At 40.4% G+C, this 26,330-nt stretch overlaps 1 protein-coding gene across 1 annotated transcript in view; it reads right to left on the bottom strand.

Moving 5' to 3' along the window:
- LOC124545896 overlaps positions 1 to 20,189 on the bottom strand; it is a 159,471-nt gene extending 139,282 nt beyond the window's left edge. The window contains exons 1-2 of the mRNA XM_047124855.1: positions 20,159 to 20,189; positions 12,559 to 12,731 (exon numbers count right to left, since the gene is read on the bottom strand). Of these exons, the coding sequence (XP_046980811.1) occupies positions 12,559 to 12,731; positions 20,159 to 20,189 (204 nt within the window). The remainder of the gene's footprint in view (positions 1 to 12,558; positions 12,732 to 20,158) is intronic.
- Between the last annotated feature and the right edge of the window lie 6,141 nt (positions 20,190 to 26,330).

Genomic DNA, 26,330 nt, shown 5'->3' with positions numbered 1-26,330 from the left:
TGAAATTGTTGAGTGTTCTTTTATTGTATTCGGTTGTTCATCTAGATAGATCGGACAGCCTGCCATCGTTTTCTTGCCTCGTCCCATGAGTACTCAGGGGGTGTTCTGCCGTTGTTGAATTCCGTATGGTCTGATAACAGTTTCAGCTATTCTGCACGTTGACTTACAGAAATGCGCCTCTTCCTCTTCCTGTGGTGAATTTAAACACCTGCTCATCCTCGCCGTAATACGTCTGCCTCCGTTCCGGTTCGGTGGACATCCATCATCTCTCCATATGCTGCTTTAAACAGTTCCCGATGGAAGTGCGAAGTATCTTACGCTTTCACAAAACCACTGTTATAAAACTTGTTTGTTGCTTTCGTATGAATAAAGCTCACGTCAGGGTACATCTTGATCTTATCCAGGATGTGTTGTAGCTCTACAAACTTTTCCCCAGAGGTGTTATCATCTTGGACCGTTGCTTCCACCAAGGCCTCTTCTTTCGTCATCTCGTAAGCTGACGTACCAGGCACTCACACTCAATGTCTCTTCCTCTCACTATTGACCACTCTCATCAGTCCTGCCGTCGATCTGGCCACAATGATGCAGCACGTTGTCTGCTGACTTCATATTTAATACAATGTCTGTCCCTGATTTGATTATCTTACTGCCCTCATAACCCCACCTATTCTCTATTTCACATGATACCATTATCTATTTTATTATAATCCTTACTCCCTTAAATTACGCAACAACTTTAAAAACATTAAAATTTTTAAGAAGCTTTACAAAAGTTGTCATTTACTCTATAAAAATATTTTTCTTATCACTGTTTTTATTTATTCATCTCTTCTTCCCATTTTATTTGATTTTCTTAATATGCACATCGTGGTTTCCTCATCTTCATCACGATGGATAGTAAGACAGAAAATGATGGCGATGACGGTTATTAAGTAAGTGAATTCCTCCCATGACCTCATTTTATTGCTCTAACTACAAGTACCTCATATTATTTTTTTAAAACTTCGCACCTTCACTACGACTCCCGCGTCTTTTTTTCTGCAATCTCTCCTTTTTGGCATTAACAGTAACAGAACCTCAAATTATGAGATGTATCTCTCCTCCTTTCATTTGAGGCAACGGCTTTGCCGCAGTGGGTACACCGGTTCCCGTCAGATCACCGGAGTTAAGCGCTGTCGGGCGTGGCCGGCACTTGGATTGGTGACCATCCAGGCCGCCATGAGCTGTTGCCATTTTTCGGGGTGCACTCAGCCTCGTGATGCCAATTGAGGAGCTACTCGACCGAATAGTAGCGTCTCCGGTCAAAGAAAACCATCATAACGACCGGGAGAGCGGTGTGCTGACCACACGCCCCTCCTATCCGCATCCTCATCAGAGGATGATACGGCGGTCGGATGGTCCCGATGGGCCACTTGTGGCCTGAAGGCGGAGTGCTTCCCTTTCATTTTCTTTCCAAAAATGATCTGTTTTGTTCTATTGCATTGTTTTATAGCTAAGAAAGTTTTCTCGGTTTCACTTACCCCTTTCACCTTTTTCTCGATAGTAAACTTTTATGTTCCTTCTTTTCCACATCATACTCTTCCTTATTGAAATCTTTTCTCCGTTAATCTTACTTCCTACTGTTTACCTCCTTGCACGAAATAATATATTTCTTCTTTAGCTTAATAAATCAATTCTTTTTCCTAATTATTACGTCCTAATGACTTCTTATATTTATTTCCTTTATATCTGTATTTCAGTTTCAGTTTGTGGTACCTTCCACATATCATACATGCTTCATATATTCCTCCAAAATATCTCCTCAATTATATGTTCACCGTCCTCGACGGTGAAAATTGGAAATGACTACCTCCTTCTTACCTAATTCTTTATTTCCTTCCTACTTCTTTACTTCCTTTCGTCCACACAAATCAACTTCCTTCTCCTTTACACGACGTCTTTAAGAGAGAATCTACCACTATTCCGTCATACTATCCACATGCTGATCCCTATCTTCCTCTTTGCTTTCTACTCTTTCTCCAGAACAAATTTCGTTTGTAGAAAAGTTACTTAAGTTGTTACTTTCCTGTCTTTTCTTCATAATATCCTTTTAGCTTCCTAAGAAATTTGTTTTATTTATTTAGCTGAGATAGGTACAAGTTACAAGTTTTACCTGTGTGCATTTTGTTATCTTTCATACTCTTTGATTTCTAGATATTTAATACAACTAAATTCTCGTGTGGAGTTACTCTTTTTTTTCTTTTGTTTACTCTTTATACAATTTTAAATGACGCATATGGTGCAAGCCCAATGATTTTCCTGTCATTTGCCTTAGGTACCATTATTGGTGTTATCAGTGGTGCTTTATCCTTTTGGCATACCATTTCTCTCTCCGTTTCGTATACGTGGGCTACATCTTTCACAATTTGATCATCATCAGTTTTGTACAACTGTCTACATTCACCGTTAATACATCCTGTTCCTCATCATCGGTCGATTCCCAGTCAACTGTATCCCAGCTTTCTGGTGTTTGTATCCGAATACCCCCTAAAACTACTTCAGAATCTTGCTGGTCAAAACTAAGTCTATTTACATGTTTTATTATATAATTAACTTCGTTTTGCGACTGAATCACTTCCGACTGATCTTCGCACCGTTCATCTCGTCAATTCTGTCTTTTACCTGGGTTTGGTGGCCTCAACTCGATTTTCTGTACCGGTTCATTTGGCGTGTTTTGTCCCGCTGGGGCCTGGTTTTCGCATCCTTCCTGCTTTCCAGGCATCTCATTTCCACCTGAATAACTTGGATTTTGCTTCTGAAAACCTCTAAAACTGCCTGCCCCGTCTGTACGGTAATTATATCTCGGATCTCAGTTACCACCGAAGTTTCTTGGACCAAATCCACTTTTGTAATTCCGCGGCCCACCAAAACCATAATTATTATTCAACCTCTGTGAGTTTCCAACACCGTAGTTATTATTGTTATCCCAATAAGCGATTACCATTCTTTTCAAAACCATTACCTCTTCCTACGTTCTTATTGCCATTGTAATTATTATTAGAGCCAATTGGGTTGCTGTTATGCCCTCTACCATTGTTTTCTCCCATTACACGTTGTTTCTTCGCGTCATCTTCACTGAAGATGAATTCACGTTCTCTTAACATCCCTTTATGGGGTTGTGTATGATCTCCAGCCCTACCAACCAATGACTGCTTATAACCTAACGATAACTTCATTCTGTACATGCGTATTAGTTCCCCATCACTGTATGGATTATCTAAACACTGTAACCTCCCCACAAAATAAAATAAATGTTATGGATAATGATTCTGGTTTAGTGTAACCTCAAAACAAAATTCTTTCACAGTGTAACCTCGGCACAAAATTCATTTACATTTAATCTACCCACAAAATTCTTTCTGATTTAATCTAAGCTCAAAATTCATTCACACTTAGCGTAACCTCACAACAGAAAAATTCCTAAACCTCTCAACAGTAAAAATTATAATTATGTCGTTCACATTCAGTGTAACGTCCCAATAAAAAAATAAATTCAGTAACCTGGTAATAAAACAATGTAAGTAACCTCTCAATTAAATTGTCGCTCACTTATGACTTTTCAATAATTCACTGTGAATTTAACCCGGTAAATTTTGGACGACAGCAGTGCTGCGTCATGGCCCTGAAAGATCATTATGAATAAAAAAAGGAAATAAATCTTACCTCAATGAAGTCGCCGGATATATCTGCTCTTATAATAAAATTTTCCGGCACAGCTCTGTGCAATGCTGGCCGACCTATCTGTCATTTATGAAAGGGAGCAACTGATTCTTCTATTGCAATAATTGGAATGATCATGGATGGGAGGAATTAGTAAATTCTTTAAATTGAAATGAATGGTTGTTAAAAGTTACTTTTTATGAGGAAGATTATTGTTACGACAGATTTAAAACATTTACATGCGACTTGAGATAACATTACTACATATGCGCGAGGCTGCTTTTTACCTTATACAATAATACTCAGGCTCCGGCATCGCTGCACCGCGACCGGCCAGCCAACACGATACACCAGGCCAGACCAGAGCAGACTCCAGACTAGCAACAACTTACTGCTACAGCTACACAGTTCTTACTACAGTCAACACTGCTCTCTGGTCAGAAACCTTGCATATCGCAGGCAGCGCATCAACAATACATCGAAATTACATCTGCTCGGACCTCTTACAACACTGATTCTTTTTTGTAATTTCTTCCATAAATCTAACTGGTTTCTTTTCTCCTGAATTTTCGAATAACTCTTTCTGTAACAATTCATACTTTATTCTATTTTGGGTTTCCGTGGACCAGTATCGCTCCCAGAATGCAGATTTAAATTGCTCATACGATTGACAGTTTTCAGCTACTCTTTGCATGGTTTCCGCTATTGCGCCGTCCATATGTCCACAAATGTAAAGTTTATGTGTAAGTGGCCAATGCTCTGGTAATCCGATCTTGAATTAATTTATAAACGTGCGTGGATGCAAGCTGTTCCCTCTTTCTTTGTAATGTTAGAATTTTCTGACTGTCAAAAAGTAATCGTCGTCAAATTTTTCCATTCCACCACAAGGCGTTTGTGTTTTCACAACACTATCCGTTCCCTTCAACTGTGTCATGTTGTTTTGTATTCGTTCTACTATATTTCGGTGCTGATCTGACAGATTTAAGTACCATCTAGCATCGTATCAGCGCAGTGGTGTGCAGTTATCTAAACCGTACCGTTCCTCGTATATCGGACTGAAAGATTCGTTTAAATTTCCCGATCCTGGACCATTGCTTTGTCTCCCTATTTGATTCATATTGACTTGCGGTCTATAACCTGTAGTACTATAACTTGTAAATTGCGGAATTGGTACCTGTGTCGTCGCAGCTTGCTCTGCTCTCGCGTCACTGGCGTACTTTCGGAGGGTCGGCTGCCGCTCTGTTGGAATGCGCGCTCACCGTTTCTGGCTCCATTGTCTCTTGTAGCCGCACATTGCCTGCTTCGCTCACCTGTGTTAACTGTTCTCTTCCCATTTGCTTCTGTTTCGTTTCGGTAGCTATTGACACAACCTCTTGTGAATGTACCACTGGAATCTGATGCAATTTTTTTGTTTCCGCTGCTACTACGGAAGATTGCACAACTGACTTGTTTACTTCTGGATATCTGTCCATCACTGTGTCGGATGATACTACTTCTTTCTGTGCGGTTCTCGATACACTGTTTCAATTCTGTACGAAGCTGTTCATACTGTTTCTTATTTTTCAATGCTTGTGTCGAATCTTTTTAATGAGTCTCACGTGACACGTATTTCTGACACTGAGCTCTTCCAGGATTTGTTGCGCCTTTCCAAATGTCTTACGTGCTAAATTATCAATTCTTTGATTTACAATAGACACTGTATCCTGCACCTGGTCAACGTCAGAACGCATCTTTTTGTGGTCAGCCATTAGCGCTTGCACCAGCTTGCGAGTGTATCTCGCCTCTCCGGATTTCGGTAAACTGTTCATTTACTTCCGTTCGCAACTTTTGCTGATCTTTGCGGATTTTTTCCAACCCGGCATTGGTTTCAAATAGGAGACCATTTAAGGCAGAATTGGTTGTTGATATCGCTGCATCTGTTGCTGTTTTTAAATCTGCTAACGTTTCATTTGTCATTTCACTCGTTTGGTTTACGACAATAGTGGGTTGCTTCAACATTTCGAACACACTATCAGATGTGATACCAATTGCGAAACTGCCGCCATTCCCTCGGATCTATCACTACGTTCCTTTCCGTGACTCGCCCTCGATACTTGTGTTGTACATCACTCTCTATCCTGTCAAAATCTTCGGTGTGCCCTATCTGCGATAATCTCCATTCTTCCACCATCTGATCGTCTAACTAACCTCTGTCTTTCTCGAATTGTGCGAGCCTGAGCTCTAGTCAACATCAAGTTATATGTTCTTACACGTTTTGAAAATATCATAGAAAGTTTCTTAGACTACATACACATGATTAGTAACGCCGTTCACTGTTTGTAGAATTTCAAACCAACTCAACAACACCGAGAATAACTTCGCGCGCGCCCTCAAGGTCATGCACAATCTACATTTACACCAACATAAAAATTATCTTATTTATTAATACAACTTTTCTACACTTATGATCACACGTTTATTGTATTCTGACCACTATACATACACATACATTGGGTAACCTTGTCACAAAAACAACAAAACAAAAAAGATATTTTTTCAATTCAAAAAATTAAATTTCCGTCTCTAGTCTGTCTAAATTGCCATCCAGGCAGACCAACAGCTATCCTGTCTGGGTCGCCATTCTGTAAGGTTTTGAAGACAGAACAATAACTGCGTATGCTGTAAACATTTTTCGGTTTAATGTTGCAATATTATTACAGAAATACACACATTTACGCAGTTTACAATATGACAATGTTACGATAGTTGTCAGACGAACGTATCTCGTCCTCAGAAAGTGAAATAATACTAAACACAACAGTGGTAAATTTTAACTAGAAGTTTCTTTACAAAATTATTCCTATGACTACGTCATCATCCGATTCTGGTTCAGAGTTCGGTACTATATAGCATGACAATCAAGTCTACAGAGGATGGTTAGTTTTGTGACAAACTGAATAAAAGTTTACCCAAGGTCGCTCGTGTTTACAGTGGATGCAATCTGGTGAACCAACGAGTTTACGCCTCTGCTCACGGTATTTACCTCAACTGCAATGAGCTGTCACCTTCATGGGAGCTCTGGTCCTCAGAAATTTCTGCAAAACTAATTAAGCCTTTGCTGATTTTTCCCGCAGAAATTCTGCATATGCATTTTGTTACGCAAGAAAATATACACAAATCCCTATGGCGATATGCACGTGCATGGCTGGAGCAGTGTGCATATTAAAATGCCCACTCAATTCTTGCAAGAACGATTACTAACTGGCTGGTTCGTTTCTCCACAGATGGAGCTCAACAACGCTACAGCAAATATCTAGTTGAATGACAGCCACAGTGAACACAATGTTGACACAAATTTTACCTCTGCATCATACAGAGCGTTATGCACCTCATTCTGCACTTGACTTCAGTTCAGGGAAGTGTCGTCGAAAATTTCGCTTTCGTCTTTCTCGTAGCCAACTGTGTCCCCACCTGTGTTCATTTGTTCTCCACATCACAGCTTTTTCCGACCAATGGGAGCGTTTCTCTTATTTTTGTGGAAACTCTCTCTGCCAATCGCAAAGGCCCTACCATTAAACTGCGTCGAAATCTGAGCACTTTACTCCTTCCTAGTTCGTTTCCGCCATTCGGACGTTTTGTGCCCGCTTCGGATACCTAAGAGTTAGACGCGTACATCACATGAGTACCACTCACTGTTCACGTGATCAACCACGTCACTGGATTTGTTCGTATCCATTTTAAATTCCAAAATGCAGTTTTCTAAAGGTTCTTTCTGTCCTACTTCTGGTGGCGTGTTACTTGTTCTACAGTATGCGTCACCTGTCCAGTCACTGACTACCACCGCGGGACTCCCCCTAAGAGATTTCTGTGGTGTCACACATAGTGCCGTCTCTGCTTCTGCCCATGCCTGATTCCACACAAAACATTTTCTCTCGTTGCTTGTTTCACCTTCTTCTCATTGACGTGCATGATATAGAAGCGGTGTGTTAATACCATCGATTGAGTGTCATCCCTTTTGCAATACCTACTTATAGGCAAATTTACTCATTAGTGCCAAAGTAAATTAGGTGTCATATTCACCTCCCCGTTACAATGTACAAATCTCTTATGTAAGACGCCAAATTGACCTTCATTTATTCTGCCACCTTACAATGTATGCCGACAACCATTTCCATTAATGAATCAGAGGTTAGACCATCAACACAGAGAAAGTTATTATAATTTTGTTTCATGGAACCTCAGTGATTTTTGACGCTATTTGACCCAGTTTTTTATTCCAAGTTTTTCTTCTGTTGCAACTAAGTTCAGTAGTTAACAGAGCAACGGCCTCCTTGTCTTTTTATAGGCCACTTGACACCGGTCGGAGCTACAGAAATGGTCTTTACTGTAGGTCAGTGATATTACTAGGCTTTCTGAGTATTGTCATTTGTGTCGAGACTGTTTCATTGTCCGGGGTCAAAGGGCCTAGCACACCGACATTTGGTTGAATCAGCGTTGTTGGAAAATCACTGCAAATGGACCATATAACCCACTACAACAGTATGATACTACCATTGAAAATATCATACAATTTTATTTTTCAACCCCTGCTCTCCTACTACCATCTCGACCTATGCTGATAGTATTAATTGGTCTGTGTTCCATAGTTACAAAATACATAAAAATTATTTATCAAAATAAACATATGAATGCACAAATTGCCGCTATGAACATTGTGTAAATTGAGGGTATATTGGGGGATGGGGGGGGGGGGGGGGAAGGAAAGGGACTATTGACGTCAGTTGCATGCGGTCTTTATGTGCAGTCAGCGGCGACAAGCGAAATTGTGTGCTGGACCAGGATTTGAACCCAGGATCTCCAGCTTACTAGGCAATTGCATTAACCACTGTACCACCTGGACGCAGAGGTTATCGCCATTGTGTGGACTATCTCGGCGTGCCTCTCAGCCGAGCCACAGTCCACACCTAGCGCCACCTATCTCCAGCCCCGTTGATGACCTCCATGGTAGTTACTTTGAGATTCCCACACAAGATCGCACGTAATTGTTAATTCCACAATGAAGGTGGTGGATTCATTGCTCATTGAGGCCAATCAGTTACGTGAATGCGTGGTGCCTGTTCCTTTGGATATGTCCTGTAGGAATCTCAAAATAACGAGCATAGAGGTCATGGATGGGGACTGTGGACAGGTGTCGCTAGATGGGGGTATGGGTCAGCTGAGAGGCATGCCCAGGTAGTCCAAACAGTTGCGATAAACACTCTCCCCTTCACCTGTAGTTTACATAAAATAAACAATATTACTGCTAGATTTGTTTGCACCTTTATGGAGGACTTTATCCACTGTCACGGACTTCAATACAATCGTCTGATACAGTTGGAAAAGTAGGTAAAAAGACGAGGACTGGTAGAAATCCTTTGGTAACAGAAGAGATACTGAATTTAATTGATGAAAGGAGAAAATACAAAAATGCAGTAAATGAAGCAAGCAAAAAGGAATACCAAGGTCTCAAAAATGAGATCGACAGGAAGTGCAAAATGGCTAAGCAGGGATGGTTAGAGGACAAATGTAAGAGTGTAGCGGCTTATCTCACTAGGGGTAAGATAGATACTGCCTACAGGAAAATTACAGAGAAATTTGGAGAAAAGAGAACCACTTGCATGAATATCTAGAGCTCAGATGGAAACCCAGTTCTAAGCAAAGTAGGGAAAGCAGAAAGGTGGAAGGAGTATATAGAGGGTCTATGCAGGGGCGATGTTCTTGAGGACAATATTATGGAAATGGAAGAGGATGTAAATGAAGATGACATGTGAGATATGATACTGCGTGAAGAGTTTGACAGAGCACTGCAAGACCTAATTCGAAACAAGGAGTAGACAACATTCCATTAGAACTACTGACAGCCTTGGGAGAGCCAGTCCTGACAAAACTCTACCATATGGTGAGCAAGATGTATGAGACAGGAAAAAATCCCTCTGAGTTCAAGAAGAATACAATAATTCCAATACCAAAGAAAGTAGGTGTTGACAGATGTGAAAATTACCGAACTATCAGTTTAATAAGTCACAGCTGCAAAAATTCTTTACAGACGAATGGGAAAACTGGTAGAAGCCGACCTCGGGGAAAATCAGTTTGGATTCAGTAGAAATGTTGGAACATGTGAGTCAATACTGACCCTACGACTTATCTTAGAATTAAGATTAAGGAAAGGCAAACCTCCGTTTCTAGCATTTGTAGACTTAGAGAAAGCTTTTGATAATGTTGACTGGAATACTCTCTTTCATATTCCAAAGGTGGCAGGGGTAAAATACAGGGAGCGAAAGGCTATTTACAATTTGTACAGAAACCAGGTGACAGTTATAAGAGTCGAGGGACATGAAAGGGAAGCAGTGGTTGGGAAGGGAGTGAGACAGGGTTGTAGTCTCTCCCCGATGTTATTCAATCTGTATATTGAGCAAGGAGTGAAGGAAACAAAAGCAAAATTCGGAGTAGGTATTAAAATCCGCGGAGAAGAAATAAAAACTTTGAGGTTCGCCGATGACATTGTAATTCTGTCAGAGACAGCAAAGGACTTGGAAGAGCCGTTGAACGGAATGGATAGTGTCTTGAAAGGAGGATGTTAGATGAACATCAACAAAAGCAAAAAGAGGATAAAGGAGTGTAGTCGAATTAAGTCGGGTGATGCTGAGGGAACTAGATCAGGGAATGAGGCACTTAAAGTAGTAAAGGAGTTTTGCTACTTGGGGAGCAAAATAACTGATGATGGTCGAAGTAGAGAGGATATAAAATGTAGACTGGCAATGGGAAGGAAAGCGTTTCTGAAGAAGAGAAATTTGTTAACATCGAGTATAGGTTTAAGTGTGAGGAAGTCATTTCTGAAAGTATTTGTATGGAGTGTAGCCATGTATGGAAGTGAAACATGGACGATAACTAGTTTGGACAAGAAGAGAATAGAAGCTTTCGAAATGTGTTGCTACAGAAGAATGCTGAAGATTAGATGGGTAGATCACATAACTAATCAGGAAGTATTGAATAGGATTGGGGAGAACGGAAGTTTGTGGCACAACTTGACTAGAAGAAGGGATCGGTTGGTTGTACATGCTCTGAGGCGTCAAGGGATCACCAATTTAGTATTGGAGGGCAGTGTTGAGGGTAAAAATCGTAGAGGGAGACCAAGAGATGAATACACTTAGCAGATTCTGAAGGATGTAGGCTGCGGTAGGTACTGGGAGATGAAGAAGCTTACACAGGATAGAGTAGCGTGGAGAGCTGCATCAAATCAGTCTCAGGACTGAAGACCACAACAACAGCAACATAGTTGGAAAATTCGTCTGCAGCTGGAACACTGCTGGATTTGTTTGCACTTGCCTGGAGGAATCTATTCACTATCACTGACTTCAATATAGTAGTCTGATATAGTTGGGAACTTCATCTGCACTGTTCGAGAGGGGAGAAAATATGAGCAGTGGCCGATCTATCAATCATAGACTCAATCATAGACTTGGTGAGCTGGAATATTGAACAGCATCCGCTGGACCATTTGACACACTGTAATGACAGAAGAGTTCCACTCGTTGCAGACGTAGACAGCTGGATTCAGAACTTGGTTTTAATTATAAATACCTTGCTGAAAACAAAAATTTAAAAACGAAATTAATTTTGAAAATTAATGTTGAAAATTAGGGAATTGGCATGTCTTATCTCTCACTCTTCCTCGTTCATTAAGTAGTCTCACTAGATGCCGGTAAGTATGGTAACAGTAAAATCAACCAACTTACAATGTTCTGGCAATAATGATTTTTATCTTACCTGAATACTCGCTAGCAGTCTTCTGTTTAATGTAGAAGTGATACTACTGCCATGAAGACGTCTGATAAAGCATTGTACAAATGCGCACCATCATTGGATGAGATTTGTCCAAATGAAAACATTTACATTGCACTTTAATTAGGCCTGTATTTATATACATTTATACCATGGCCTAACACTTTTCCCTTGATATGCGGATTCGAACTAAAATTATTTTAAAAGTTCATACATAGAATCATACATAGAATATTATTGTGAAGCACTACATGTACCTTTTGCCTAAATCTGTCGTGTTTATATTCCAAAGAAACTTCTGATGGGACAACATTCAGGGCAAAGAACCCCATGCACCATCATTTTTTGCATTTCGGTTGGTTTAATAGGTTTAATTGGTGGTACAAGATCAACCAGCATGGTTAAATTAGGTGCAACTTCTCTCTGTGTACGAGGCAATGCTCTTGTTGGAGATAATACAGATAAATGGTCTAATAAAAGGTCATAAAACTTAAAACGCATCTGAATTCCTTTACATCCATGAATTAAGAAGTTGTGGAATCTTTCCCTAAATTCCCTTTTAAGGCGAGCAATGGCCAAAATAACCTTCGACTTCATTGCTTCCAGACATTCTACACCTAAATACATGCTGTTAATGTCCAAAAGACTGGTGTCCTCTGCAGCCTCTACAGCATCCACAATAATTGCAGCCAGATATCCTTTATGACCATAATCTTGTTTCCGGTAGGTCAGCAAAATCTGTTTAAAGACTTTTCCGTTTGTTTCTTTTAAGTTTAGCACCACAGCACTGAAGATTGGAAGTAAGCATTCATTGTATTAAATTCGGGCAAAATTCACATTAGGATTGTCATGAGCTGTTAGGAACTAGGTATTTTTGCCCTCGACTTCAGTAGTATGTTTATCCAGCATTGTGGTGCCTTTAGACAAAAATTTTACTGAAGCTGCGCATGATTTTTCAGTGATACCACTCATTTCATTAATATGCTCTTCTGACTGCATGTGTTTCTTTAACAGAGTGAGTGTAGCTACTATAGAATCATTACAGCGTGTGCATTTTACCTTATAGCAGTTATTAGGGTCATTTGCTGTCCATGATCGAAACGCTGGATCCTGCGCCCATGTAGTGCGGTATTGGTGAAGCCTGAGCTGAAGTTTCTGACTTTTTGGCAACTCACCTCTTTGCATCTTCTTTATCTTTGGCGTTGAAACACCGCACATGTCTTCATCACTACCTGAGGTTAAAGCCACTTCATAAATTATACGAATATTAATGTTATATGTTATCTGGCAAGGTGTGCTAGGTACCAAACTAGAGGACAAACAACTGAAAATGTTTGTTAAACAACTGACAGCACAACTGCTAGTATAACTATATGCAATAATAAATCTTACATTACAGGAAGCACCCAGCCGAAATCCATTATTGATTAAATATTTTATGCTGAGCCGAACTGTGGTGAAAACATAGAGCTAAAAAGAACCTTCCTGCGTAACAAAGTCCTTTCGACGTATGTCAATCAGAAGACGATCTTACACTCAATTAAATAAATTTAACGTGAGTACAGTTCATATGATCGCCCGTTCTTCGTTATCACTTGGTAGTGACTCATCATTGCATGCAGAATTGAATTGTTACGCAAATGTTTTCCTCTCAGGAACTTCCACTTGCGAAATTGTAGTCTTCCATGTATCATGTTTCCTAAAGAGCCATACGTTACACAGCATTTATAATTATATTGTGCCAATCATCATATAGCGCGACGCAATTATACGGCTAGTATAGAAATTACGAGTGCGAAAGCCCGAGACTGTATTTAATGTTAACTCCTTACGTAAGGGGAGAAAAAAGGAACAAAGACGAGTTTTTTGGAGGACGACGGCTGGAATTCGAGGAAAGCAGACGTTTTAGGTGAGGGATTAAATCTTGTAGCGACATTGTTGCGACGCTATTGAAGAAATCTCGGTATCATTCAGAAAGTTGAGAGTTATGAGTATTAACTCAGATTATTCGTCAGTGTCAGCGCTTTTAGATGAGTATTAACTCAGATTATTCGTCAGTGTCAGCGTTTTTACATGCTAATAGTTTCAAAATATAGATCGACAGTTATTATCAACGGTATCTCGTGTCAATTTCGTTTAATGGAACCCATTTAGTTGCTAGTTGTGTGATTCGTAAGTCATGTGGATCGATGGTTTCCGGATGTTAGTAAAGAACCTGCATCAGACGGTCCTCTTTAATTTGCCAAATAGTTACTTTCTTTTTGATTTTTCAGTTCTATGTAAGGCACTATTTTATTGGACGACTATCATCCACAGTCAATCGAAATAGTAATCGTTGCACACGGATGATTCCATGCGGCGTGTGAACACGAGAAATAATTTCAGCGATAATTCTAGACAAGCCGCTGCATCATCGTAACACAGCTGATACCAGACGCCGCCAAGAGGAGCAGCAGTGTAAATATTCTCATAAGCTTGACTGGAGACAGGTTGAATAACTTTACACTAATCTGTACATACGTGCGCGACCTAACACTCAGCTGGTACATATTACTCACAAGATTAATGTATTTGGGTGTTTTATCTGATTTCTGAGTGTTCTAGCGAAGTCCTCAGGACTTCGCTGCAACAGTTATCATACCAATAGAGAAAAAGAGAAATACTAAAAAATGTGAAGAGCACCGGCCCATCAGTCTAATTTCTCATGCAGCTGAAGTCTTGCTGAGAGTGTTGAATATAAGGTTATATGGCAAGCTAGATAGAGGGATTGCAGAAGAGCAGTTCGGATTTAGAAGAGGAAAAGGAACAATAGATGCTATTGGCCTGCTAAGAACTATAGGGGAAAGGTATATGGAAATGGGTAGATAAATCTTTGCTGTATTTTTAGATTTAGAAAAGGCTTTTGACAGAGTTCAGTGGAACAAGCTGATGGATATCTTGAAGAGGAAAGGAGTACATTGGAAAGAGAGACGACTGATACAGAATATATATTTACACCAGAAAGTAAGGATAAGGATTGGAAATGAAATGTCAGAAGGAAGCAGCATTGTCGATGTGTTAGACAAGGTTGTTGCCTTTCCCCACTGTTGTTTAACGTATATCTTGAAGAGATTATTGCGAAAAGTTTGGATGGGAGAAAAGGAATATGTATTGGTGGAAAGAGAATAGAAAGTACAAGATTTGCTGATGACATGGTATTAGTGGCAGAAAGTGAGCGGACAGTGAATAGCATGCTCAAGGATCTGAATGAAGCTTGTGTGGAATATGGGATGCAAATAAGCACGGCAAAAACAAAGAGTATGGTTATCAGTACAAGACGCAGACTGTCCAATATTAAAATAGGACAATCTAACATTAGCCAAGTAAGTGAATTTAAATATCTCGGAATTATCACAGATACTTTCCAAAATGTAATATGAGTCTGACTTTACAGGCATCACTTTCAACACTTTAATTTACGTTATACTCTATTTCAAGTGTAAAAAACATATAAAAGTCACGTCAGCAGATTTCAATAAACGCATCTGCACTATCATAGAAACACTTAAACATGAAATGTAATGCCATTTCCCCCGACAAAACGCTGAGTACAGCCGTAAGCGCAACACGAAACAACCATGTTTTGCCAACATTCACGTGACTTTAGCCCAGAGATGTTGGAGCCATGAAAATGACGTCAGGGCCAGTCAATTATATTTATGGTCGAAGGGATAAACAGCCCGTACACCAGACGCATCGATACTCAGCTTAATCAGACTACACGTGTCATCACAGGAACAATACTCAAACTTTCTGGCTACCTAATGTCAGCCATATATCGCTCCGTGAAGCTGCTCTCAACGCGGTTTTTACAGAAAGTAGCTGGTGACCTTACCTCCCTATCAATGAGGACATTCCTGTACTCAGTAGGAACATATTTCGCTCCCGTCACACACTTCAACAAGATGCTGAAACTCTGGTGGAAAACGGAGGAACAGCAGTGGACCAATGGACAGAAATGTGGCAGAACGACGCTACCCCAGGAGAGACAAAGATGCCCTGCATATCGACGAGGACAGCAAGGTCGAAGAGCTTCGCAAGATCTAGTCTGTACTAAATAGGATAAGGACATATAGTGGAAGATGTGTTACCTCAATGCACAAATGGGAATTAACAACTTCACCCAGCTCTGACTATGGTTCAGAACAACAAACTGTTGAGAGCATTATACTTACGTGCCCAAGTCTGTCCTTTCCTGGCGATCCTGTTAACAACTGAATCATCAGTTGTGTCTACGTTCAGAGGTAGAACATAAGCCTATGGTCGTCTGTGCTTTGTAAACAACGTAAATTTAATCACTTTATAATCATCCATTTTTCTATGAATTCAATATTTGTATAAGTTTTATTAAACGAAAAAATCTTTCCTTGTGTGGCTTAATGCTAGTCATACGTTAAATACATAAATAAATAAACTATCATATTACGTAATCGATTCGAATACCTACATCACTGCACACATAAATTCTATATTGTCGATATTTTTAATAAATTATTCATTACATTAAAAAATTACAATTTTGTTAACAAACTTTTACAAAATGTCGATAATTAAGAATTTATATTTCGAATGAAAACGTATTTCGCGTGACATACGTAGTTGTAAACAAGAAGACGTGCATTTTTGTAAAATCTGATGATTAGTTATAAGGCAATAGCATATATTTGATGAACTTTATGTTGTAAGGGTTGTAAGTGAACAAAACATCAAACGAAAAAAAGACGGGAGCGAGATTCGAACCAGCAATTCACCGATTACCCAAGAACCATTTACCAACGCAACCGAGTGAACTACGCGGTCCTCCATGTAAGTTGTCTTCATTTTAGTAAATTACAGTTCCTCGGGAAATTTGAAAGTAGATTTCCTCGAGAATTATTCACAGTTGCAACAATCCAAGTGGACGATCGTTATTTGAGTTCTGTACTCCACTTAAAAAGTTACAAAAATCAGGTACTCGGATGGTCTCCTTGTCCGCCAGGCAAGCTCCGTAGTAAGCGAAACAATAGAATGTTTCTTTTTTGTATCAAACACCTCTTGTTCCATTTCATCATTTGAGTGGAAATAAAGGGAAGGCAGGGAGTCGTCTCGAACTATACACTCAGAAGTTGCGTGGACGAAAGCAGTAGTCAAAGGTCAGTGAGTGAAACGGTTCCGTATCATTATTCGTCGATGCAGATACGAGGAAAGCGGTGGACTTAACGGAAATATTGATACAAAAGCAGGCATTGCAGTTTCTCTGACCAAAGTATGTCTGTCAATGATCTTGTAACGCGCAAGATTTTATTTTTCCTCATTAGTGTACTGATGGCCCTCCACGCTGTCCAGTTCATATCATTGTAGCACTAATACCCAAGGTCATCGCCTATTTGATGGATATATTCCAACAGTTCTTTTCCGCTAGAGGTTTAGATCTCTACGGCTCCCTCTAGTACTGTGGAAGTGATCACTTTGTACTTTAACAAATGTGCTATCGTCTTGTCCGATTTGCTACAGGTGGTTTACCTTATACTCCTCTCCTCTAGAATTAATTAGCATTCTGTGACGGAATGTGTGATAATCTGCAATTTCGTGGTAGATTTTTGAAGTACTAGCGAACCCGGAAACTCTTCGTACTTGCTGCATATGCGTGGGAATTGGATGTACGTCATCATCTCCCTCTCCCCCATCTCTCTGTCCATCTCTTGTTTACACCTCTCTTTCTGCATCTTCTCCTCCTTCCCCCTCTCTCTGTCACTACCTGATCTCTATCTGCCCATCTGCTCCTCCTCCATCTCCCTGTAAATCTCCTTCTACCCGCTCTCTGTTTCAATTTCCCTCCCCATCTGTCTATCCATCTCCTCTTTCTCCCTCTCTTTGACACTGAGCCTTGTTTTCTCTCATTGCAGACGCACCCTTGACTGGAAATGGAAACCGCTTGAAATGAGTGGATAAATCGGTTGGGATCATCGATATGTAGCGTATGAATAAGACCACTCCATTTACTGGACTGTGAGAGCAGTAGTTAACAGTATTTGGCATACTGTTAATCTGCGAAGGGGTAGGATTACACAATTTTGCAGGATTGAAACTCCATATTATTACTCTAATCACAGATCGAAAAGCCATTAGTATATAGCCACTGAACAACTTCGCCGATACTACAGTTAATTTTAAAAATGTCTCTGACATAGTTAAAATTAACTGTGAGTAGTGGCGAAGCTCTTCATGTCTCTGACATGTCTCTTCTGTCTCTGACATAGTTAAAATTAACTGTGTTGTGAGTAGTGGCGAAGCTCTTCATTGGTTTTAGACTCTTATCCTACCCAAAAATTTGATGAGAAAGTACAATTAGAGTCAGAATGCAACAATACGCAGCAGACAGTGTAACTATGTTTAGTATGTTACCACAGGTTTCTTCGATCCACCAGTGGCTTGAGAGTTCACTGAGTTATGCATGCTGTCGCGTTAAACAGTTTACTGGAGGCTTCTAGAAATAACGTCTGGTTTCCACGCGGAAGCCGGCGGGCAGACACGTGTGTCGTAGCAGCGTGCGCAGTGAGGTTTGCGTCAAATGTGAAAATTTTGTGTTGTTATTTCATGCGATGTTCAGTCCAGGATTAACAAAACTTCCTTTAGCAGTACAACTCGCGACTGAAGGTGATTAAATGAAAATTTTATGGCTTTGTCAGAGGGAACAGTTGTGTCTTTATTTCACGAATCAGCTGGACTTACGAAGCGGAGTGCACTTATAAATATAAGCGATTCGCACCCCAAATGGACATTAAAATAGTTGATCGGAACATATCAGAACATTTCAATTTGCTTGGTGTAAAAAGTATCCTTGGCTTTATATGCTGCTCTGTAGCAGATAAATTGTAATGTTACAAATGTATTTTGCTTGGTATGTGAGGAACAGTAAAAGAACGGACATCAGCTTATTTCGGAGTATGTGTGACAAAAAATTTTGGCGAAAAAATTGAGAATCACCAGAATTCAAGTAGGCACCTACATAACCAAGAGAGTTATCAGTTGTTGGGTCAGGGAAGAACTGAACGTTCAAGTTCTGAAGGAGCCGTACATAAAAAATGTGCGATTGAGAAACAAAATGGATATGTAATTGTGGGACTTATTTAAGTTTTTTGTTTGTTGGGCAAGCAAGAACTTCCATTCATAGGAGACTTTTAAGATTAAAATTCAGACACCAAGGGCAATTACGTTGAAATATTGGAGCTTTTACCTCGACAGGAACAGTTTATTAGTGATCACTTGCAGAGCACACTTCAAAACGAAGTGATTGAATCTGTTACCGATGTCATTAATGATCGCATTAAAGAAGAGTTCCACTCACACGTGTATGTTGGAGTGCAAGCAGATGCATAGCTGTATGTCTCTTGTAACTCATAAGTCAGCATTATTCTCATTGTTTATATACAAGACTGTCCCATAGGAAGATTTATTGGTGGTCACAATGTTTCTAGTGACAAGGTTTATCACAGATTGCACTCAGTGCACTTGATGTTTGAGGAGCTAGTGACAAAATAGTTCCCAAACATATGATGGAGCCCTAGTAATGTCTTGTATATATTTGGTGTTCAAAATTTTGTGTGTATCAGCTAACTATAATGTTTACACTTTTATATTCAACAGCTTAATGTATTGGTGTCACATTGTTCTAAAAATGACAATGCAGTTAGACTTTTCATTTACAGTCTTGTAGCATTACATTCATTTTTGGCAAGACTTCAAAAAAAACACAACTCATGGCACATAAGGGATTCAGATTCCCTTAAACATGTACTGCATGTTGGAATTTCAATTCACGAGCTGATCAGACAATATATCGTAAATACGATGTGCTCAAATTTTTTTTCCAAAATAGCTACACAGATGTTGCAGATTGAATGCAGAGTTCTTCAACAGTGCTTGTGATTTGCTTAACATTCTTAATAAAAATCATATTTTTCCTACTTTGCCTTTACAAAGAAGTATTTGTTTATGATGACCATCTCTATGCACGTCTTCAACAGGAAACGGCGTGTAACATAGGTATGTGTAATCAAGGTGACCATCAGTTTATTAATGGATACGGGTTCAGAAAAATCTGCGGCCTCATACATTGAAAGGTGGAACAAGGAATTTCACAGTGAGATAACTGTTAGAGTGACTTCCAGGCTTTAAGATGCTTTCTAATGAGATCTTAGAAATCACGACAATGTAAACAGAAACGCGATTCTTAGATCTCCAGAGTATTCAGTTTATAGAGTTGCTTGATAAGAATGAACAATGAAACTGAACGGCCTTGCCAAAACTTACCCATTCTTCAACAAAGAAGGAATGGATAATGGGTTAGGAAGTATTTACACTGACAAACATAAATATTTACCACCTGCAAACCTTCTAAAATTCTTAATGGACAATGATTTTTGAAGTATTAATAACGAAGTAAAGAAGTTTATCACATTTATTCTTATATTCCCTGTCACTACAGCTTCTTCTGAAAGAAGCACAACTGCCATAGAAGAAACTTGGTTAAACAGCGTATAAGTGATCAGAAATTTAAACATAACATCATTCATAACTTTGCCACCAAGAAGAATCGACGGAAGGATCTCCTGTATAAAAAGGTATAAAGTAAGCCTACCTGCACTTAATCCTTTATCTTCGCCACTCATTGTGGCAAAGAAAGCGAAATCACGGATTTCGCAGCACGGCGCGGCATTTCCTTTCTCCTAGTTGATTCCAGCAGAAAAGACCTACAGTGTTGCTTAAAGACATATATAGCGTATGTTCTTCTCAATGTTTAATGGAGTATCATTTAAAAAGCTGAAGTAAGGCGGTGAAGAGTTTTAGAGATTTTTGATAACAATGTTAAACAACGCCTTATCTTTATATAGTAGTATAATCGATGGACGAGGACACAGACCTGTGATTTTCGCCTGTTGCAGGCAAGTGCGCTACTGACCGAGCTGTCCAACACAACGACTCACGCTCAGTTCACAAAGCTTCACTTCCGCCAACGCCTCTCTCCAGTCTCCAGAACTCCTCCTGTAGAGTTTTTGTGACTAAACATCCTTGAAGGCTGACCTTGATTCTAGTAGATTTTTACTTGGTTTTCTTGCATCATTACCAGCCCGCTGAAACATTTTGAGTTTATTTTATCCATGACGGAGGCTGTGTAACTCCGTGACGGTTGGTCTAAAGGCTTAATGTTGAATAAATTTCGCTACCAGTCGCAACTGAAGGTCATTTATTTTAAAACACGACCGGTTTCGGACTTACGTCCATCTTCAGGTGATAATAGATTCAATTTCATGTTTCCATCATCACTGTATGAGTTCACTACACTAGATACAGGGTGGCGCACGAAATGTGTTACCAACTGTTCCTTTCGCAATTTACGACGCACATTAGATATCCCGCTGGGATCTCTACCAGAGTACCAGCAGAGCTTGGATAAACAAATAAGTTACGTGTAATTCTTGATACTGCCGCTAGGAGACTAGTAAGCAGCAATGGCTGACAATGGAAGACTGACGACACAGCAACGATCAGCATTTGTGTTACTTTTTCATGAAACGAAAAGCCTTGTTGTGACTCAGAGGCGTTTTCGACAACAGTTTAACATACGATGGGTCCCTTGCAAGAAGACCATCCTAGGTTGTACGATAAATGTGTACAGGAAGGAACAGTATTGGAAGCGAAGCGACCTCGGCCTAAGCCTGTTTGTTCGCCGGAGAATATTGAAGCGGTACGAGTTGCTATACAGAGAAGTCCCGGGAAATCGTGTAGAAAGGCCGCAGTGCAACTGGGAATATCCAGGCGCTCCGTTCAACGCGTTCTTAAAAGTGACCTCCATATGTACCCATACAAGATGACCTGTGCACAGAAGCTCACTGAGGAACACAAGCAGCAGAGACTACTGTTTGCTCAGTGGGCGGAGAATACGGAAGAAACTCTCATCAACGTTTAGTTTTCAGACGAGGCGCATTTTCATTTAGACGGCGTGGTTAACAAACAAAATGTACGCTTTTGGGCCACTGAAAACCCACAAGTGCTTCATGAACGACAACATTATGCTCCGAGGATTACAGCGTGGGCGGCATATTCCAGTCAAGGACTTATTGGGCCCTTTTTCTTTGAAGAAACTGTGAACAGCGAGCGTTATTTGAGCATGCTTCGCAATAGCTTCATTCCACAGCTTCTTGCTACTGCCTTGCCCTTCAACACGCAGTGGTTCATGCAAGATGGAGCAAGGCCACGTACTGAAAACACTGTGTTGGAGTTTTTACACGAGCATTTCGACATGCGGATCATTTCACTCAGGTTCCAGGTCGCTTCAGTTATTTTTTACTTTGGGGGCACCTAAAGGAAAAAATTTTCCCGAAACGTCCAGGTGATTTAATGGAGCTCAGAAGACTTAATCTTCAAGCTTGCAGTGAAATTACGGAAGACATGTGCCGTAGGGTAATCACTAACTTCAGTGTTCGTTTGAAGGAAGTTAGGAAACGAAATGGTGGACATACTGATCATGTGCTGAGTTAGAAAAAATCTCCGTGGACGGCTCTTCGTTGCAGTACATGTTCCCTTCAGATTGTATTGACAATAAAGTTTACATTCAAAAACAAAATGGTAACGCATTTCGCGCGCCACCCTGCACATCAGGGCCGGCCACAGCGTGCCACACATGAAGTGTGCCAGGAGTGCGGGCCGCCTAAAAAACGAGGATCCAGCCCATCTCGCCTTTGTTCGGTCCTTCTCGGAAGTAGCCGACACAGTACAGTGCGGGATTTCGTTCAATATTGCGGTGTGTCCTTTTTCGGCAGGCAGAACTCTCTTCATTTCGACAGAATCGTGATGTCAGCGCTGTTTGTCCTTTCCTGTTTGTTCGTGGTATGAAAGACGTTCACAGGTCCAGTGGTTGTTAGCACAAAAAGAGTCAGTCTAGCGATCTAGCATCACAAGCTTTTAAAAATCAGTGGGAATGGCAGAAGAGAGGCATGAGAAATTTCAGAACCTATTGTGTAGTCGTAGAAGCGACTGGTACAAAAAATTTGCTATGAAACACATTAGAACCCCATGCTGAAAGAATTTGAAGATGTGGTTGACAATGAAAGAGCAAAAAGCTGTAGCTGTCAACAGAAGACAGCGAGTTACGCTATCTAAAATTCGTGCGAGAACGACGCGAACATCAGGCAGAAGTCCCGTTTATTCAAAATGTCAGACGGGATTCATTATTCGTCGTTCTGGTACTTAGCGAGGTGGGACAGTGCTTAGTACACTGGACTCGCATTCTGGAGGACGACGGTTCAAACCCGCGTTTAGCCATACAAATTTAGTTTTTCCTTGATTTCCCTAAATCGCTCCATCCAAAGACCAGCATGCAAGGTCGACTTCCTGCCCCATCCTTTCCTAATCCGATCGGACCGATGACCTCGCTGTTTGGTTCTCTCTCCCGAATCAACCAACTGATGAGTTGGTCATGATTCAACATATACTACCAATACCATGACCACATGGTGAAGAAGGTGTTTCATCATTAAGCAGCCGTTTTGGACGCCATCATCCCATCAAGCGATGCAAGAATGGTCGGATCTAGAGCGTCAGTAAGGCAGGTGAGTTTCTCTATGGGCAAGATAGTGAAAACTAAGTCCAGTAGATAGAACAACAATGATTATGTGGAGTAATTTATACTGCCGCAGACACTTTTTACTATTATTTTATTAGCACAATACATTTCGGCAGCATGCTGCCATCATCAGGTGCATTATACAGTTACTTATACATCAGCTGATAGATTATGTACATTAGCTGTGTGTGCCAGTGGGGTTAAGAATCACAATGAAATCGCCAACAGAAATGTAAGTGAAGGTATTAATACATTACCTAATCATGCTATTCACATGATGTACACGCTGTAACAGATTTACCCTTCCACACAGGTTTATTTTTCAATTCTCAAGCCCACTGGCACACACAGCTAATGTACCTAACCTATCAGCTGATGTATAAGTAACTGTGTAATGCACCTGATGATGCCAGGATGCTGCCGAAATGCATTGAGCTAGTTAAATATTAGTGAAAAGTGACTGCAACAGAACAAATTATTCCACATAACCTTATAATACACCTCAAACAACATCCATATAACATGGATAAATTTAAATAAGAATAACAATGATGATGTTCAAGGCTGTTATCTAGTGAGAGTGACAGTTAACTGGAAGGAAGGTCTTGTCATATTGTGTGCTATTAACCAACAAATCTGGCCCCTTCAGTATCATTTTCTGTGCACCATCGAAAGACTCTCGTTGGTAGCAGGTGAAAATGGCGGTTCCTTTGCAAGAACGTGGCCGATTTCCTTCCCCATCCTTGATACAGTCTGAGCCTTCGTTCTATCTCTAATGACTACGATGTCGACGGGACGTTAAACGCGATCTCCATTCATTTTTTTCATTGTTCTGTTCATCAAGAAGCACTTCGTTCTAAATTTTCAGGTATGGAGAATGTGAAGGAATTCGTGATAGGAACAGCAAAATTTCTGAAGTCGCACGCGTTATTCCGCTATCACTCGCAACAGTTTTCGATGAGTGTGAACGAAGAGTAGGGAGACTTTATATGTTACTGAAAAGTATGCACGTTAAGTCAGTGGGCAGGACTGGGACCATTGTTCGGTTTAAGACTCGCTATTGTTCGTATTAAGAAGGGAAAATGGATGCAGGAACGAACACTGAAACGAGCAGAACAGATTGCAGACCTCGCATTCACATGGGCCTGCCTGACTGTAAACTGCCCACAGTAGGCCACTGTAAGGTGAGAAGCAACTTTTTTCTTGTATGACGGGTATGCTTTCAAAAAGGAAGTCGCATTGTACAGACACATTCCGACAAACACAGTCCAATTTCATAAGCTCACTGGCGTTAAAGAAAACACAATGTTTGAAAAATTCATTTTGGAATTTTAAATAATTACAAGGAAAGTTTTAAAAACTTTTTGGGACATGCTAATCTTATATCTGTGTTCGAACAGTTATCGAGACCGTATGCCATTTGAGTTAAAAGCGCCCCGGTGTATGTCCAGATGTAACTGATTGATCTAAGGGGTAGGTCCTGTTTTAAAGACAAATCGTTTTACAATTAAAACTGTTCAGGACGTCTACATTGCTTTCCTAGGGTATAATTTTCATGTCTCCACAATGAGGTAGCAAAATTACTACAATACTTCCACCAACATATGTATGTGAAAGAGGTTTTTCGATAATGAAACTAAATAAATCACGATTTTGTGGCAATCTAAGTGCAAAAATTCGTGGAATTGTCTGCGTCTGTCCGTATGCTGACAGTTTGTACCAGATAAAAAACAAGTATTCACCGCGCCAAAAATACTGAGAATTTGTTTAGTTTTAGAACTATGGTGTTAATAAATGTGATATATAAAACCAAGTCGTTAGCAGAGCGACTGAACTGCCATTTAAATGCGGCGCCTTCGCAACTTCCCCCCCTTCCCCCTCCGCCCACTCAGACAGTGTGGCGTGGTGGGGGGGGGGGGGGGAAACGTGCAGCTAGTCTGAGTGCTGTAGTCGTCATGGTGGGGCACGGCTCATGTGTCGAATACCTGGTCATCCTTGAGATAGAGGATTCAAATTGTAATACCATATTTGATGCGAAAGCTACCATCTGAAACCACATATTGCGATTTTTACACATTAATGCCACTCATTTTGTTAACTGTAGATAATAAGTTGCGGTTGATAATGAAAGCAAGACTAAAAAAAATAAAGACATGTTCATAGGATTTGTCGACCTGGAAACAGCGGTCGCCAATGTAAAATGGTGCAGAATGTTCGAAATTCTGAGAAAAGTAGGGGTTAAGCTATAGGAAGAGATATACATTATGTACAATAACCTAGAGGGAGTAATTCGAGTGGACGGACAGGAAAGAAGTGCTCGGATTTAAAGGGGTGTAAGACAGAGATGTAGTTTTTCACCCCTAGTGCTCAATCTGTACACTGAAGAAGCAACGATGGAGAGGAAAGAATGGTTCAGGAGTGAGATTAAAATTCAAGGTGAAAAGATATTAATGATAGATTCTCTGATGACATTGCAATCCTGAGTGAAAGTGAAGAAGAGTTATGTGATCTGCTACATCAAATAGACAGGCTGATGAGTATAGAATATGAATTGAGAGTAAATCGAAGAAAGACGAAAGTAATGAGAAGTAGCAGAAATGATAACAGCGAGAACCTTAACACCACGACTGACGGTCACGAAGTAGATGTAGTTAAGGAATTCTGCGACCCAGGAAGCAAAATAACCTACGATGGACAGAACAAGGGGGACATCAAAAGCAGACTAGCACTGGCAATGAGTGCAATTTTGGCCAAGAGAAGTCTAATAATATCAAACATAGGCCTTAATTTGAGGAATAAATTTCTGAGAATGTGCGTTTGGATGATGATGATGATGATGTTTGATTTGTGGGGCGCTAAACTGCGCGGTCATCAGCGCCCGTACAGAGTTCCAATTTTGCACAGTCCAATTTTGTACACAGTCCAATCTAGTCACTCTCACGAATGATGATGATGATGAAATGGTGAGGACAACACAAACACCCAGTCCCTGGGCAGAGAAAATCCCCAACCCAGTCGAGAATCGAACCCAGGACCCCGTGTACGTTTGGAGCGGGGCGTTGTATTGCAGTGAAACATGGACTGTGAGAAAACCGGAAGAGAAGAGAATCGGAGCATTTGAGATGTGCTGCTACAGATGAATGTCAAAAAATTAAGTGGAGTAAGGTAAGGAACTAGGAGGTTGTGC

Source organism: Schistocerca americana, chromosome 8, assembly GCF_021461395.2.
Source record: "Schistocerca americana isolate TAMUIC-IGC-003095 chromosome 8, iqSchAmer2.1, whole genome shotgun sequence".
Taxonomy (NCBI): domain Eukaryota; kingdom Metazoa; phylum Arthropoda; class Insecta; order Orthoptera; family Acrididae; genus Schistocerca; species Schistocerca americana.
Note: the sequence above shows the minus strand (reverse complement) of the source record. Positions and strands in the feature narration are given on the sequence as shown.